We start from the raw sequence: 17,402 nt of genomic DNA, 5'->3' as shown, positions 1-17,402 counted from the left end.
TAAAATATCAGTAATAACACACACTGAGAAGTGTTTATACAGAAAAGTCAAAATATAGCAGCAGAAAAATGAAAACTGTATTTGTTTCCTGCTGTTTATGGCCTCATGGTGTTTGATAAATTTTTAGTAAATACCGTACATTTTTTTTTAATAAACACAGCTTTTGACCACTTACAGTAATATAGGTGATAAAATGTTGTTTTTTGTAAAGTGTCCCTGGCAGCGTCAACCAGAGACGGTGACTGCTACACAGGGACCATTGCCAGTAGCTAAAATGACTAACATTACATCCTGTGTGGGGAATTAGCCATTACCCAAAACAGGCATAGACTAACATAGGATGCTAGTAACCAAAATGGCGGAACGGACACTTCCGGTGACGGAGGCAAGATGGCCGCACAAGCACTTCCGGTTGCGGCGATAATACAGGGAATAACACACAGGGCGATAAGCGCCCGCACACGGAGGGGGGGAGGTGCACAAACGAACGGAGGTAGCAGCGCACATAGTACCCCACCCATACAGCCACCCTGGCTGCTGGGCATATTTATATCCATATTTTTATTGCTGACACCCAGTAACAACAGCCAGGACTGGCAAATAGCCAGGTATCCAGTAACCAAAATGGGGGAACAGGAACTTCCTGTGCCATCAGCCAAGATGGTGGCCGGAAGACTTCCTGTTTCCTGTGACTACCTTGCAGCATTTCAGGGAATCCATAGGGGTATAAATACAGCTTAAACAGTAGTGTCCACAGCTCTCCTGACGACGCAATTAGCGAAACGCGTAGAGGCTGTTTGGACACGCACATAGAGGGTGCAGCACACCAGCGCGCCCGGACCCCTTGTAGCAATACATGCGGAGCACAGCGGGGCAAGCACACCTCTTAGGACGCCATTTAAATGCTGGTCAGCGGCTTTTAACGGTTGACACTGCCAAAGACACTCAGTGCCGGTCAGAGGCACTTTATATTGTAAGTGTTATTTTTTTACCTTTTTTAAATAAATACATATTTTAATATACTACACCATGATGAGCCCCTTGTTTTTGAGGAATTGATGACACCTTGTAAAAGGGAAAAGGTGGCAACACCCACTGACGGACAAAGAAAAGACACCACTTTGGAGCCTAATAATATCTGGGATCTGGTGAGTGTTGATTTTAACCATTGGTGATGGTGGCACATCTTTGTCGGGTGGAAGAGATAGCAGCATTTTCCTGTACACAGTACTACCAACATTGAACCTTGTGTTTGCTGGAACCTATTGTATAAGAGCAAGATTGCCTGCCATTTGGACTATTTTTAAGTGCAGTCAGCACATTGCACATTTGTATGGTTGTTTGATAATTATTTCACTTTTTTGATATTTATTTTGTTCCAATATCGGTTATTGGACAACTCACGGTGCAGTTGGCATACTGCATATTGTGGTTTTATACACATATATACACAATATTTTTTTGTAATATCTTTCATATTGTTTTCACTATTTGGTTGGTCAGTAGCAGCAACAGCCATTTTTCTCATAGAAGCACTGTGGCATATGGATTGTATGCTGACATACTGATCTAGATATATGATTCAAGTTTGAAATCACTGTGTCACATTTGTATGACTCATATATTTCTTATATTTTTTATATATTGTTTGTATTCAGGTTATTCACATTTAAGATTGGGTACATTGTGGCCCTGATATTTCACTTATGTCCATACTCCCAGAGATTTAATACCTCTGGATAATTAGATCAGCGCAGTAACACTTTTCTTCCAAAAGGTAGAGGATACAACTATCTGTTCTGTGCATAGCTGCATATGATGGTAGATACAGGGGGTATACAAAATAACATAAACACCTCATGAAAAGAGAATTTATTCAGAAGTAATTAAATCCCGATTGCACACACAGCTGCAAAGATGGGTTATTTTAGATGGTTTGCCAATTAGATGTATACAGTATATCACCTACCCAGATAGCAAGGATATATTGCCACAAATGTGTGGCAATATTGAATAGTAATGCAGCGTACACACGACCGTTTTTCGGGTTCTAAAAAATGTCATTAAGAATGATTGTGTGGGGGCTTCGGAGCATTTTTCGGATTCTGAAAAACGGCAATTTTTTTTCCGAACATGCTCTATTTTTTCACAACGTTTTTAACGTTGTCGTTTTTCGGGTTGTAAAAAATGGTCGTGTGTGCGCTCGTTCAGGTAAAACTACCGTTTGTAATGGAGTAAGCACATTCATCACGCTGTAACAGACAGAGAAGCGCGAATCGTCTTTTACTAACACGAAATCAGCTAAAGGGTGACGTCATCCGAATGGAACTTACCTTTTTTAGTGCCGTCGTACGTGTTGTATGTCACCGCGCTTTGCTAGAGCATTTTTTTTCATGATCGTGTGTAGGCAAGGCCGTTTTAATGATCAAGTTGAAAAAAACTTTGTTTTTTCTAGAGCCTGAAAAACATTGTTTTTTACAACCAGAAAAATTATCGTGTGTACGCGGCATTAGTCTTGTTCACTTGCTGCACATTTTTACTGGCAAGTTGTTCATTTGCAGACCACTTGAAGTACAAGTTCTAGTTGACACTTTTCCAAATTCAGCCACAGTGACCCCTGTGGTGGGATGACTATTGCACAACATAACTAAACCAGAACTTGCAGCAGACTTGCAGAATGTTTAAAAAGAAAGTTGATCTGGAGTCATGCAATGCGGACTTGCTGTAATTGTGCAACAAACTTGTGAAGCCTGGGAAGTCTAGCAATTGCTTAGCAAGTCATTTTCAAACTTGCAACTCAATTGCTTACTATCTGGGTATAAAATATGCAAGTAAACAAAAGCTTAACCAGTGGCCTCTTCTTCCACCCACAATTATAAATGATATGGCTATGGCTGCATAGTAAGTGTTCAAAGACTTAAGTGGGTCTGTATCTCAACCCTAGACACACTAGGGGGGTTATTTATGAAAGGCAAATCCACTTTGCACTACAAGTGCAAACTACAAATGCAAAGTGCACTTGAAATTGCACTGAAAGTAGTCACTGTAAATCTGAGGGGTAGATCTGAAATGAGGGGAAGCTCTGCGGATTTTATCATCCAATCATATGCAAGCTAATATGCTGTTTTTTATTTTCCTTGCATGTGCCCCTCGGATCTACAGTGACTGCACTTCCAAGTGCACTTTCAGTGGAATTTCAAGTGCACTTTGCACTTGTAGTTTGGACTTGTAGTGCAAAGTGGATTTTCCTTTCGTAAATAACCCCCTAGGGCACAGGTGTCAAACACAAGGCCTGCGGGCATTTTATGTAGCCCTTGCACCTCTCCTACAGCTGCAGGAGAGCTCCAACCCTCCTCTGGTCCTCCTCAAAACCCTTACTTTTAAGCAATGCATCCAGCTTCTTCCCAACAGCAGCATAAGAAAAGGGGAGTGCACTGTGATGTAAGGGAGGGTAGGAACTCAACTTCTGATGGTGGGTTTGCTCTTAATATCCAATGTAAGGAGAGGGGATGCGCTGGACATCTAATCTTACAGATATAACCGGCCCTTTTGAAGGCAATCATAATGCTGATGCGACTCACGATGAAATTGAGTTTGACACCCCTGCCCTAGGGGTACAACCCATTTAGATCTATGAAGACTCATTGTTCAGGTCTGAAACCAAAGAAGATTTCAGAGGAAGGTAATAACTGTTGGTTGCTGCGATGGATAGATAAGTAAGCTCCTGGCCGGGGGCACTCTTGGTTATATTAGCTTATCAGTCTCACTCATGCAGGATCATATTTGATTTAACACCCATGGCGACTTAATCCAAATTCCCTGTGCAATTTTCAAATGAGTCGATTTAGTTACTTGAATGGGAAACTGCACCCAAAACTGCAACATGCAGGATATTTCAGATTGCATTGCAACACATGCCTCTGGTTTGCCTGAGTTTCACAAAACATTACATAAAAATTGCATGTGGCATGGATGATCCCTGCATCATGAGCTTCACAAAGCTAGAATTTATGGAAGGCTTAGAATTTAGAAACCTCTTGTATTCAAGAACAATGAACAAAGGAGCCTAGTTTGTTTAAAAGAGCACAAAACCTGTCTTCCTATTTTCTACATCTGGATGGGTTTACACTGGAGTCAGCCAAAAGATGTCTTCAACCTATAAGGTCTTTTGCCATCTGTCAAATATGGTGGGGTATCTGTAACAGTATGACCAACCATCTCATGAGTCATCGGGTCTGATGATTGATCTGCATTGTTGTATAATGGCCAAGGAAAATGAGTTTGTTTTACAGGACCAGGTGGAACCTGTGGTACAAACATTGGTCCTTTGTAATATTCACATATTCAAGCATTATAATGCCCCCATACACACTGCTAAAGTATTAAACAGTTGTTTCATGATTACCAGGAGAAAGTCTATTGCCTGCCATCAGTTTTACAGATTTAAAGACAATTGGTTCTTTATGGGAAGCTCTGGCGTGCAGAATGCACAGTAGATATCCACTTTCTTCATGTCTCAAAGCACAGCAGGTTATATTTTTTGAAAAATGGTGCAAAGGTGCAAAGTCCCACTATATACAGTTCAGGACATACAAAGTTTTAGGGGCTGAAGCTGTTCTAAAAACAATGAGAGGTCACACTCCCTATTGAATCCTTGATAGTAATTAATAGCCATGGGTGTTTTCATGATTGTGTCCATCTCTTCCAACTCTGTATAAGTCTGTGTTTGCCTTTTCTTTACTTTTTAAAATGTCATCCACAGAACACATCAGTTTACAATTGTAAAATTGTAAAAACAAAAAATGTTCAAATGAGAAAATCCTTCAAGGCCAAAAACTTAAATTAATGACAATGATGTCAGATAAATTATATTTTATATACAGTACCAAAATAAAGACTGATAAATGCAGAGGTGCTAAATCACTGATAATTATACTGTAAAAAGAAAAAACAGACTAGCAGTTTTAAGGTACCACTTAAACCAAACACCAGAAGTAAAACAATAAAATTGTATTCAAGATTACATAAAAAACATTTACAAAAACGTTTTAATTTCAGAGAACTATTCTTCAGGTGGAAAATTGGTAATCAGTCTGAAATATATAAAAGACAATTTTCATGAAATACATACACATGGCCTATATTACAAAAAAATGTATGAATATACTTACATAAGAGATTACCAAAGCAAGGAAAAATTATCAGCTACTTTTCAGCCAGTATCAGCCAATTAGTCCATAGGTTGTTGACAGCCCCCACAGTTTTAAACATAGGGAAGCACAAAGGGTGGCAGGACCTCCTCAATTAAATATACATAATACAAGTATAAATGCTTTGCATTGAATGTCCAACAAAATGGTTATACATATCAACCTTATAGACTATTACCCACTGTAAAGGGGGAAGGACAAACATTAAAGCTATTCACGTGAGCTATTTGGGACTTGCAAAGTTCACACTGGCATTTGCCATTTACCTTCATAAACTTATATAAAGTTTATTGAGGGCCCCCAAATACAAAGGGACAATGACCAATCTTCTAAGGGAGAGCACTGAAAAACAAAAGCGATGGAGTGTAGTCATATATAACTCAAAAGGTGGTAGACTGGTTATACAAAAAAATAAAGAGTATATAAAAAAAAACAAAGAAAAACAATGCCATCAAAAATTTCATGCAGTGTACAAATCTTACCCAACTAAAAAATGGAAAGGCAACTACCCAAAGACATTTCAAGGAAGCTTTCATAATCCAAAAAGTATAAAGCCCAATAGTGATGGCAAACTACAAATGAGTAAACAAATCTACAGGAATTGAGGCATTGAAATAAACAAATGCATAAACCTAATAAGGTTGAAAGTGAAAAAGTAGTCCCCGATTAGTTGACTGCTAAAATGTGCAGTCCACATGAAGCTCACCTAGTACATGGACAGCCTCTTACTGGTCCTCCAATATACATGTAGTCACCCCCTGGACAAGATGGCTGTGACACTGGAGCTAAATATGCAGTAGAAGGGTAAGTAGGGAGGAGCCATGTGGTCAGCCACCCCAATGCATAAAAAACGGGTGCCAAATCAGGATTTATACTTTTATATAGTGGTTATGCTATAGTAGTGAATATCTGGCTGACAGTGGCCATATTTTATATCAGCCATGTTGTTTTATGGAAGTTATTTATGTGTTCTTGAATAAAATGTCATTGTTTTATGTTTTGTGTTTGGTTTGATTGGTGCCTTAAAAATCCCAGTCTATTTTTGCAATATAATTTGAATACCATATTAATGTTCTCAGTTAAGTAATCAATTTTCTATTTTATATGACACTGTGACATTCATCAGTTCTGGCACCAGAAATGTAAGGTTATTCAGTGGATGTGTGAATTGTAATATGAGTGGAATAAGGCCTTTTCTAGACAAAAAACCCAGACATGAAATTGTATACGAGGCAAAGGATATCCAGAGTTAAAACAAATTCATAGTATTTTAAATATAAAAAGCCCGATACAGTTTAAGCTAGCAAAATGTAGAATTTGGCCACATGTATCCATAAATTAGATTTTTATGGTTGACATAGAAATAAAGCAGTGTTCCCACTGCAGACACATTTGTTAGTCTATGAGTACAGAGGTAAAGGTTACTTAGACAGGGTGTTGGATGTCGAATTATATATAAAAGGAAACAAAGACAGCAATCCGTTAGCAGTTGTGTGTGTAGATTACACAGACTGTAGAAAATTGCTTAACTTGGTGCTGTCCACATTTTTCAAGCAGTGGACCAGATAACAAAAGAATTTATCTTTTGTGACATTTCAAAATGTGTGTAAAAGCTGTTTTTACCAATACCCTGAGTCAAAATGGATATTTCTTGGTAGAGAAGCCTTGTGTCAGTTTGCATTCAAATATCGAAGGGCAAACATTGCCTAAAACATTTATGTTGTTACAACAGTGCTGATATCCAAGTTAGTCTTCAAATCAATTTCTTTGAAGTCACTTTGGGGCCAAAGCTCAGGCTATCCATCAGACATCTGATGCCCACGTCTAGACTAAAACTGAGTAAAATAAAAACTGACTTCACCCTGCACTGCAAGGGTTACTTGTCAAGGAGGGACAGAAAAACAGTTACACTTACCCTATCCCTTACTCTCCCAGAAGCTGGTGCTCTTCTCTGCTCTCCAAAGATGCAGGTTGTGGGCAGGTCTTCGGTGTCCTCACTTACAATGCAGGACAGCTGTCCTGCATTGTACATTATGACACTGGTGTACCTGTGACTGATGGAGCAGTGAATAGAAGTGGCTTTGGAGGATCAGTTGTGCAGTTTTTAGGAAGCCAGCGGGAGCAAGTAATAAGGTAGGTATGACTGCTTTTTCAGTTTCCCCTAGACAAATACAAGTGGCCCCACTACAATGGTCCGTTTTTAATTTGATCAGAGTTCAGCCTTATTGTGTATTTCCACTAGTGCAGTTACATTTTAGAAAATCCCCACAATGTTTAGTTCCCATCCTCATAGCATACTCAATAATAATAATAGAAAAAAATATTAGCTTTCTGGATATTTGTTTGGAGCAGGCCTTGAGCAGCCTGGAAGCTCCTATACACAATTAAAATGAGAGGAAATTCAATGTTACCACTGACAATGAGGTACATGAGATTTACTTCATTAACATACAATGGAAAAGTCTAGTGTCTCTATAGATTATGGTTAACTCACCAGTCCCCTCTGCAAAGCAAAGGAAAACTTCAGTTTTGAAGTTTTCAGAAAAGAGCAAGTAAACGTAAGCAGCATTTTTTTAAATTATGCTTTTTTTAAGTGAGAACAGTAGGTATTATTCCAATTTGGCTGCAAAACTGTTAAACATTAGGGGCCAGATTCACGTACGATCGCGTACCTTTGTGCGGGCGTAACGTATCTGATTTACGCTACGCCTCCGCAACTTAGACGGGCAAGTGCTGTATTCTCAAAGCACTTGCTCCGTAAGTTGCGGCGGCATATCGTAAATCGGCCAGCGCAAGCCGCCTAATTCAAATTTGGAATAGGGGGGCGTGTTTTATGTAAATGTTGTGTGACCCGACGTGATTGACGTTTTTCACGAACGCGCATGCGCCGTCCGTGGAAATCTCCCAGTGTGCATTGCTCCTAATACGCCGCAAGGTTGTATTGGTTTTGACGTGAACGTAAATTACGTCCAGCCTCATTCACGGACGAGTTACGCAAACGACGTAAAATTTTCAAATTTCGTCGCGGGAACGACGGCCATACTTAACATTGGTACGCCGCACTTACGCCACCATATAGCAGGGGTAACTATATGCCGGGAAAAGCCTAGCGTAAACGGCGTAAATGTACTGCGTCGGCCGGGCGTACGTTTGTGAATTTGCGTATCTAGCTAATTTGCATACTCAACGCGGAATTCTACGGAAGCGCCACCTAGCGGCCAGCGTAAATATGCATTTACAATACAACGGTGTAACACAGTTACGCCAGTCGGATCTACGGGAAATCTTTGCGTAACTAATTCTAAGAATCAGGCGCATAGATACGACCGCACAACTCAGAGATACGACAGCGTATCTGGAGATACACCGTCGTATCTCGTTTAAGAATATGGCCCCAGATGTTTAGTGCATAGTAACATTTGACAGCGGAAGGGCAGGGAGTAGGCTTAATGCCAGGAGGGAGCAAGACTTAATTTAAACCTTAGTAGAAATCAAGTCCCTATGTATAGCCAAGGCTTGGGTAAACTGCACCTCAGTACTGTTGCTACCTTTTTAAATTTTTTACAAAATGCTTTGGATCAAGTAAGGACCAGCATTGGCATGTAAACTAACTGCAGCCAGGACTCTGTTTACATTTAATTTTTTTTTTTGCTGACTATGTAGTAGAAGTGATTTGGGTGCTTGTAAAGCAGCCCACTCACTTCTTCATGTTCACAAAGTTGCTACCAACCCCCCCCCCCTTTTCCCATGCCTAACCTCTACCCTCCTTCCCCAGGGACTGCCTATACCTCCTGGTTACCTGGGACATTCATGATGGGTGTAAGGATGGGAAGAGAACATCAATTTGCTGATCTCCCTTGTTCAGTATGAACCCAGAAGCACCCAGCTCCTAGAATTTTGGGCTTTAGAGTTGTTAATTCCTGGCCTTTTCGGCTGGATAAGAAGTGGTTTAAACAGTTTGTGGTCGATCAGCTTCTTTAGAGTGCAGAGGTAGCATTGCTGGTCAAATAGATCCCTAAAGTCACTTGCACTATGCAATCACATAGGGGGCTTATCAGCCCCCATGTAACAGCAATAATAAAGAAAAATATTTTAAAGAAATAACGTTTAATTAATTAAATTTTAAAATACTGATTTTTTTTTTATAAAGTCCCCAACTCCATGTACATGCACAAATGAATACAAACACATGCACATCTAAATATATGAATGTGTAGGAAGTTTTTGGTTCCAATAATCTGCAGGGATTAGTAAAACTGCCTGGGTTCGGTTTGTGAGCCGTTTTTGGAAAAATGGCTCGAAACAAATCCCATTAAAGTCTGTAGGTGAGAGAAAATCTTGTTGTTCAATTCTGACCATTCATGGGGCTAATCAGCAAATTATTGTCAAACAAACAGCAAAGGAATTTGCAAACTGCCATTGGGACAAGTACCAATGCCAAAAAAAGTATCTCTCACTACACAGACTTGTCAGCTCTCCCTAAGATCTCCAAAATACATAGTGACAACATGGCTGCTGTGAGCCCAAACTTGAATAGAAAGGGGGCTGGATTATCCGTTCCTTTAAATGAATGACTCTTGTGACTTAGTTGACCAAACCAAAAGGTCACAATTCACAAACTTTACAAATCCTTGAGTTTTCTCGTACACTCATGGCGGCCAATCCAAACCTCATTCCTAATGATCTGCACTTTCACTTTTATCAACCATCCTAATTATCTGACAAATATTAATGTTGACACTTCAAAAAACATCTGTTCCTTTTTACTCACCATGGTGGTTGTTGCAGTCAAGTGACTTTCATCAGAAACTTGTGTCAGAAGACATTTCATACATTTGCCAATCTGCTTAATAGAGCCCTGTTACTTTCCTGAAGCCTTACCCTTTTACTATATTATTGCTCTTAGTGCTAAGCTCTGAACCATCATAACATTTGCAGGGTACAGTAAAAAAAAAAAACTGTCATTCCTATCTGCTGTTAGCAAGAATGACTTACATCTGCTCTGTAGCACATAAATAAGTAGGCATACAGAGGGTTTCTAAAGTGGTTGAGCGTGAAATTACCATTTCATAACTTAGATCTAGGCCCCTTCTTCAGATGTATACTTACAGGACAAAACATGCAATATATAGACTCGTGCAATATAAAGACCCATGTTCTTCCAGGAAATATAGGTTATTTAGGATATATCAAACAGCAGTAGGTTGTGCTTTGTACCAGACATACATTCCAAGCATGGAATATGTTTAGAATGCTACACAAATGTGTGTCTAAATTCCATTCAGATAGTTGGAATATTCACGTACCTATTTACCAGATCTTTCAATGTTTTGTATTTAAAGGGATTGTAAACGATCGTCTTGGAAAACAAGTAAAACAACCCATTCAATTTAAACTAGAAATGAAAGGCAAAACATTTGTGTATAGATTAAAACATTTTAAATGCCTTTTTTGCCTTTTCTAAAAGTGATCACATTCTCTCTGTTTACAGCTGCATAAGCGCTAGGGGAAGAAGACACAGCATAAGGGGAGGCATGTCAGGACAAGTCTGATCATTGGAGGATAGCACACTGATTTCCCAGCATAGCTAGAGAACCGACCACGCTGTGCTCTCCTTCTTAGTGTTGTCAGTTTTAATAGGAAAGGGGAGGGACTAGCAAGAATACCAGGGATTTCACATAAAGGAAGCAATACAAAAATAACAGGATATTATTTTCATACAAGTACATGGTACAGCAGACACATATCAGGAATAGGACATGTTGGGGTAACAAACACTTCAAGATTTAATAGAAAATTATTTGTATGTATGTAATTTGTGATAAAATCATAATAAAGGTTAGATCAAAAGGAAGAAGAAAAATAAGGACTGATCAACTCCAATGTATGACATTTTTTGTTTTTGGGTTTAGATACACTTGAAGACGTAGTAAATGAAGATACAGTACAGTCGATTTACAAAGTAGTGTAGCATGTTCACATCACAAAGTGAATTTTCACTTAGCTTAGTGAATGAGGTGAAGCTAAGTGAAAAGTCCCTTTGCAAAAATACCCCCCCCCAAAAAAAAAAAAAAAAATACAAAAACAGATTTTTTTCATGCACACAATTGGATTATTGAAGTCAGCATTACTTCTCCTAATTTACTAAATGAAAATTCACTTCTCATTTAATATAGCACTCTGGTCAGTACCCTAGACTGCTACTGGTAAGTTACTAAAGAGCCTATGTATAGCGGTCCAAACTATTCCGTTTTCCATTCGCCCTCAAACAATTTGTTTTATTTGTACAATCAATCATATTTATAAAACCGTATTTAAGGGTCCCATTCACCACTTTCATCAATTAGTTTGTAACTTTTAGATTAACTACATTTTAATAATTGTCACATATTCTATTGTGATTATTTTCATGTATCAAGGATATAAAATCAGTTGTTAACAGTAATAGCAAGATTAGTATTCCTCTATACATAACAGTGGCAATTTAAAAATAAATGTTCATTATAAAATCTTTGCCTATTGTAGGGTTTGACCGTTTTGCTTTAGTTTATTGTTTTTTGAGACAGCTAGCTTTTATATCAATTTCTGCTAAACATTTCACAGGTTTGCATTCAAATTTCAAAAAGAGACATCACCATTTTTATTGTTTTCTTCTTTTCACCTTGCCAATGAGAATGAGAATGTTAGATTAGTACTTTTATAGCAGAGCTATAGATTATGAATAGACATGTGCACACTGAAATATTTTGTTTCGTAATTTCATTTTCGTCCGAAAAATAAATTTATTTAGTTACTCCCAAAATTTTAGTTTTTCGTAACAAAAAATGCATTCGTCCGAAAATCCAAATTAAGGTCGAATCTGTCATTGAAGGCTTATGGTGTCTGTTGAATGTTCTAAGAAAAAAAAAAAAGAAGATTCAACAGAATGTTTAAAAAAAAAAAAATTGACTCTTCATGTCTCTCTATGTCGAATCTTCATGTCTCTCTATGTCGAATCTTCATGTCTCTCTATGTCGAATCTTTTCTCTCTATGTCGACTCTTCTTCATGTCTCTATAATGTCGAATCTTTTCTCTCTATGTCGAATCTTTTCTCTTTATGTATAATAATATTGGACTAAAAGAGTTCAGGTTAGGCACATTCGACTGCAACGAAAATAAAGCGTTTGTTTATGTTGGATCTTTCGGTTTTCGTTTTCTGTGCTTTCGTTATTGTTTGTAAAAAAAACGATGACGAAAATACCTGAAATTCGGACGAAAATGCATTCGGACGAAAACGAATGCACATGTCTAATGAATATGTGTTTTTCAACTGGTCAAACTATACAGCTAACTTTGTTAAGGAACCAACTAGAATAAATAAATAAGTAGAAGTTTTCTAATGTCAAACAGTCTAATTTTGTATGTGTATGATTGTATCAGTTAGGGATATACCGTGTGCTATACAATAGATATCACATTTATAAATATTAAGTAGCAGCAGCATGCAAAAATACTTTTTGGATGCTAAACTATACCGCATCGACATATTTGAATGTAATCTCTGTTGCAGGTTACTTAGTTATAGGAAATCACTCAAGTAAGTTGACCAAAGTTGTTTTGTTTTTTTCCCCTTCTATTCTGAGCCCGTGGATTTAATAGTGTGATGAGTGTTAATGTATGGTGCCTTTTCATGCGTTTACAAGGACAACCTGCATATAAATCATAAAAGCATGACTAATTGCATGGTAACTGGAGAAATGCTTTGTCCCTCTCTAGGGTGAAACTTGCATGTGTGTGTTTTAGCTTGAGAAGTCATTCTGAGATATTTACACAGGCTGAAAACTCATGTTATTATGAGAATTAGACCAACGCTGAACTTGTAAGCCCTTGGTCTGTACAGAAAAGATGCACTTAAAATAGTGTTATATGTAAGGAAACCAAATATATGATTATTCCGAGCTTGGTGTTATTGTGAGGCCATTACAGGATGTAATTTAATCTTGTTCTTTTCTGCCTAGGCCTGTGGGTAAGAAAGCGTTCCTGCAGCATGTTGAGGAGCTATGCGCTAATAACAACGTAAAGTTTCAAGAAGAATTTTCGGTATGTTCCTAACAGTTGTCGCAACATCGCAGGGCCTCCAGTCATGTCACATTTCATGTCCATTTTAAGCATGTGAAACCAAGAGAAACTGTGGCCTTGATAATCAATACCCAATTACCAGAATGATTGTTTAGAGGGTAATATTACACTAATTTGGGTTTTACAAGCTACATTATGCCAAGGAATAAATTACTTGGACGGGGCTAAAATTATCTTGGGTAATGTGTTAGCTGGGTCTGATGTTTAAATATATTTGTTTAAATCTCACTCTGTATTTTGTATGATATCAGCAAGTGATTGTGTTGTTGATTTTTTCATTCCATCGTAAACACAGTGTGATGAGGAAAAAAAATAAGGATATTTTTCTAAACCCTTTATATAATATAATATATAATATAAAAATATATAATATATAAATACATTATATAATTCAAATTCGGACACATTTTTGTTTTTCGGAAATTCAGGTGTATCCGAATTCCCGAATTACAATATTACCGAATTGAAAACAAATCCGAAATAACAAAAATAAAAAATCGTACGAAATTCTAATTCAAATCGTTTCCGAATACTTTTCGAATACTTTTCCAATTTCTAAAGAGAATGAAATAGAATAGAAAATAAAGGAATAAAAAAGAAAAACATAGACATAGACAGAAAATAAAATAATAGAAGATAATAGAGTAAACAGAACAAAATAGAATAGAAAATAAAAGAACATAATAGGCTGGAATATACTAGAAACAAATAGAATATAATAGAACAGAATAGAACACAGAAAGAAAATAACCATCTTCTGAAATTTGAATTTAAAATAGAATAAATTTGAATTTGAATACATAAGAAAATAATAGAATAGAAAAATATTGAATATGATTGACTATAATAGAATAAAAAAGAATAGAATTAAAAAGCAATAGAATAGAATAGAACGAATAAAATAATTTCCCAAAATTCAAATAGAATCAATTAAAATTTTTCTATACTAATGTGTTATTTTCTATTCTATTTGAATCTATTCTTTTCTATTCTTTACAAATGCAAATTGATTCTATTAGAATTTTGGAAAATGGTTATATTATTTATATTATGTTCTTTTCTATTCTATTCAAATTTCATCGGATGGTTATAAACTATTTTATTATTTTCTTTTTTTTTTATTCTATTCTATTTCTTTCTATTCTATTATATTCTGTTCTTTTATTTTCTACCCTATTTTATTCTCTTTGGAAATTGGAAAACTTTTGTAATTAGAAAGCTATTTGAAAAATTCAAATTAATTTGAAAATGTATAAACAAAAAAACAAATGAAACAAATTTAACTAAACAAATTTATGTAAATAACAAATTGTAATGAAATTTTTTTTCGTTCTGCACATATCTGGTGCTACTATAATTCCCATCCCATCCCAATAATTAAAACAGTGTCACCACTGATTCAATTTTTTTTTTCATTTATCATTTTTTTCTTTTTCTTTTTGTTTTCTTTTTTGGCAGGAGCAGGTTCTCTTGCTGAATTATTAGTACTTCTGTGTCTCAGGTGTTATTCCTTCTGCGTCAGCACAGCAGTGATATACTTTTTCTTTTGGTGGCACAGCAGCATTAAGATTATTTAGTGCATAATTGTTGTCCCCCCTTCTGCGTCACAGGTGTTCCGATTACTGTGTCAGTAGTGGTTTTCTTTTTTTTATATTTTTTGGGGCTTTTTTTTTTTTCAAGCAGCAGCAAAAAAAAATTGCTGCACCCTTATTTTCTTTTAAAAAAAATATATATAATATAAAAATATATATAATAAAATGGTTTACAGTGCACAAACGTATTGCACCCAAGCACCATATTCTCATCCCACACTCTATAATAAAAAGTTATAAAAATCCCCCCAAAAATCCCCATCATGTCTGAAAGGCCAACAAGGAGAGGCAGACTCTCACAGGCCACTAAAAGAGGGCAAGCAGCCTTTGTGACTACAGTGAAAAGTGTTGGTTGCAGACATGGTGCATCCTCTGCAGTCGAGGGCACACTTGTTCTTTTTTTCCCCTGCTGCTGCCCATGTTATTGAGACACAACATGCAGAAGAATTGGTGGAGTGGATAACTAAGCCGTCCTCATCCTCCTCATCCTCTGTAATCCAGGCTCATGCTAGTTTGCCTTCCATTGCAGCTGCCAAAGCGGCCTATTCCACTGGCTCCTTGTACACAGCTATTCCTTCTATAGCCCCATCATCATGCACAGAGGAGTCACCTGAATTATTTGATCAGTTGCATGCTGCTGGAGGAGGCGCAGAAATTTGAATGCTCCGATGTTGGTTTCCAGGTTGAGGAAGGGAGTAACGTGAGCCTATAGAGAGAGGGTGTGCCAGTGACAGATAAGAAACTAGCAGTCATGTTCCCACCCAGCTGCAGAATACTGCCAAGGTTGCTCCATTAACGAGGAGGGAGGGGATGGTGAAGTCACTGATTGTACTTGGGTGCCTTAGAGCAGTGGTCCCCAACCCTTTTGACCCCGGGGACCGGCTGCGTGGACGGAAATTGTGCCAAGGCCCGGGTTGGGGTTGGCACATGGGGGGTAACCGATTTTTTGCGGGCAATTTGTCAGTGCATTATTTCTATTATTACATTGTAGTAAAAAAAAAAAAAGGGTTCAACTCACCATAATGCAGAATCCATGGAAGCCCTGAGCGTGTCACTTGCCACGTTGCCTGTCACCAGATGCGGAATGTCACTTGCCACATCACCTGCCACGTTGCCTGTCACCAGATGCGGAATGTCACTTGCCACATCACCTGCCACGGATTCGCAGGGTTCTCGCATTGCAGCAGTGTGAACCGCCCCTTATTAAAAGTCCCAGTATAAAAGTATTATCAAAGCCCCAGTATAAAAATATTATGAAAGTCCCAGTACAAAAATATTATTAAGGGGCGGTTCACACTGCTGCGGTGCAGGAACCCTACAAATCAACTGTGGGTTCCCGAATCACAGGTTTTCCGGCGGCAGTTCACATTGCCCTATGCGAACTGCTGGGAGTGTCAGTTAAAAGTTAACAACACCCCCAAATCAGTTCGCATATCACAGTGCAATCTGCAAATTTGGACAGGAATCGGATCGCATGGGTGTGAACACCCATGCCATCCATTTCTGCTACGGACAAAAAATAAAGGGTCCTGTGCGAGTTTGATGTGAATTCAGCCATACAATTTGCATGGCTGAAATCGCATCGCACAGAGATCACATGTGATGTACACTGCAGTGCGGTGCAAATCAAATCCGAACTCTGACATCGCTGCAGTGTGAACCAGCCCTAAATGTCCCAGTTTAAAAATATTATTAAAATGTCCCAGTATAAAAAAATGATTAGATGTCCCAGTATAAAAAAATGATTAAATGTCCCAGTATAAAAAAAATGATTAAATGTCCCAGTATAAAAAAATGATTAAATGTCCCAGTATAAAAAAATTATTTAATCGTTTTTTTAAACTGGGACCTTTAATCATTTTTTTATACTGGGACATTTAATCATTTTTTTATACTGGGACATTTAATCAATGTCCCAATATAAAAAATGATTAAATGTCCCAGTATATAAAAAAAAAACGATTAAATGTCCCAGTATATAACGATTTAATCGTTTTTTATACTGGGACATTTAATGTCCAGTATAAAAAAATATTAAATGTCCCAGTATAAAAAAAATTATTAAATGATTAAATGTCCGAGTATAAAAAAATTATTAAATGTCCCAGTATAAAAAAAAAAATCTGTCAGTATAAAACAATATAAAGTTCCCTCAGCAGTGCCCATTGTACTTACACAGTCTCAGCGCGGGAATGTGAGGGGGAGCCATTTGCGGGAAAGCATAGAGCGGTTGGGCGGATAGATGAGAGATGACGTAATTCTCTCTCTCTCACTCACTGCTCTCATAGGGCTGCTGCGCCAGGTCTGTGTAGCGTAGGGCGGGACAGCTGCGCGCCTCTGTGTAGCGCAGAGAGATGCCGTCATCTCTCTGCTCGGGCAGCTGATTTTGCAAAGGATCTCCCCAAATATAGCGGCGGTAAGGCCCACCAATGTGTCCTGTGTATTGCGGCCCGGCTGGAGAGGCGGTAAGGCCCGGCTTTG

General features: G+C 37.8%; 1 protein-coding gene across 1 annotated transcript in view; it reads left to right on the top strand.

Moving 5' to 3' along the window:
* The window catches only part of PTPRQ (protein tyrosine phosphatase receptor type Q), a 326,169-nt gene that overhangs the window by 252,918 nt on the left and 55,849 nt on the right, over positions 1-17,402 (top strand). Inside the window, exons 39-40 of the mRNA XM_040341603.1 lie at positions 12,761-12,787; positions 13,209-13,290. Coding sequence (XP_040197537.1) covers positions 12,761-12,787; positions 13,209-13,290 — 109 coding nt within the window. The remainder of the gene's footprint in view (positions 1-12,760; positions 12,788-13,208; positions 13,291-17,402) is intronic.

Source organism: Rana temporaria, chromosome 3, assembly GCF_905171775.1.
Source record: "Rana temporaria chromosome 3, aRanTem1.1, whole genome shotgun sequence".
Lineage (NCBI taxonomy): Eukaryota > Metazoa > Chordata > Amphibia > Anura > Ranidae > Rana > Rana temporaria.
Note: the sequence above shows the minus strand (reverse complement) of the source record. Positions and strands in the feature narration are given on the sequence as shown.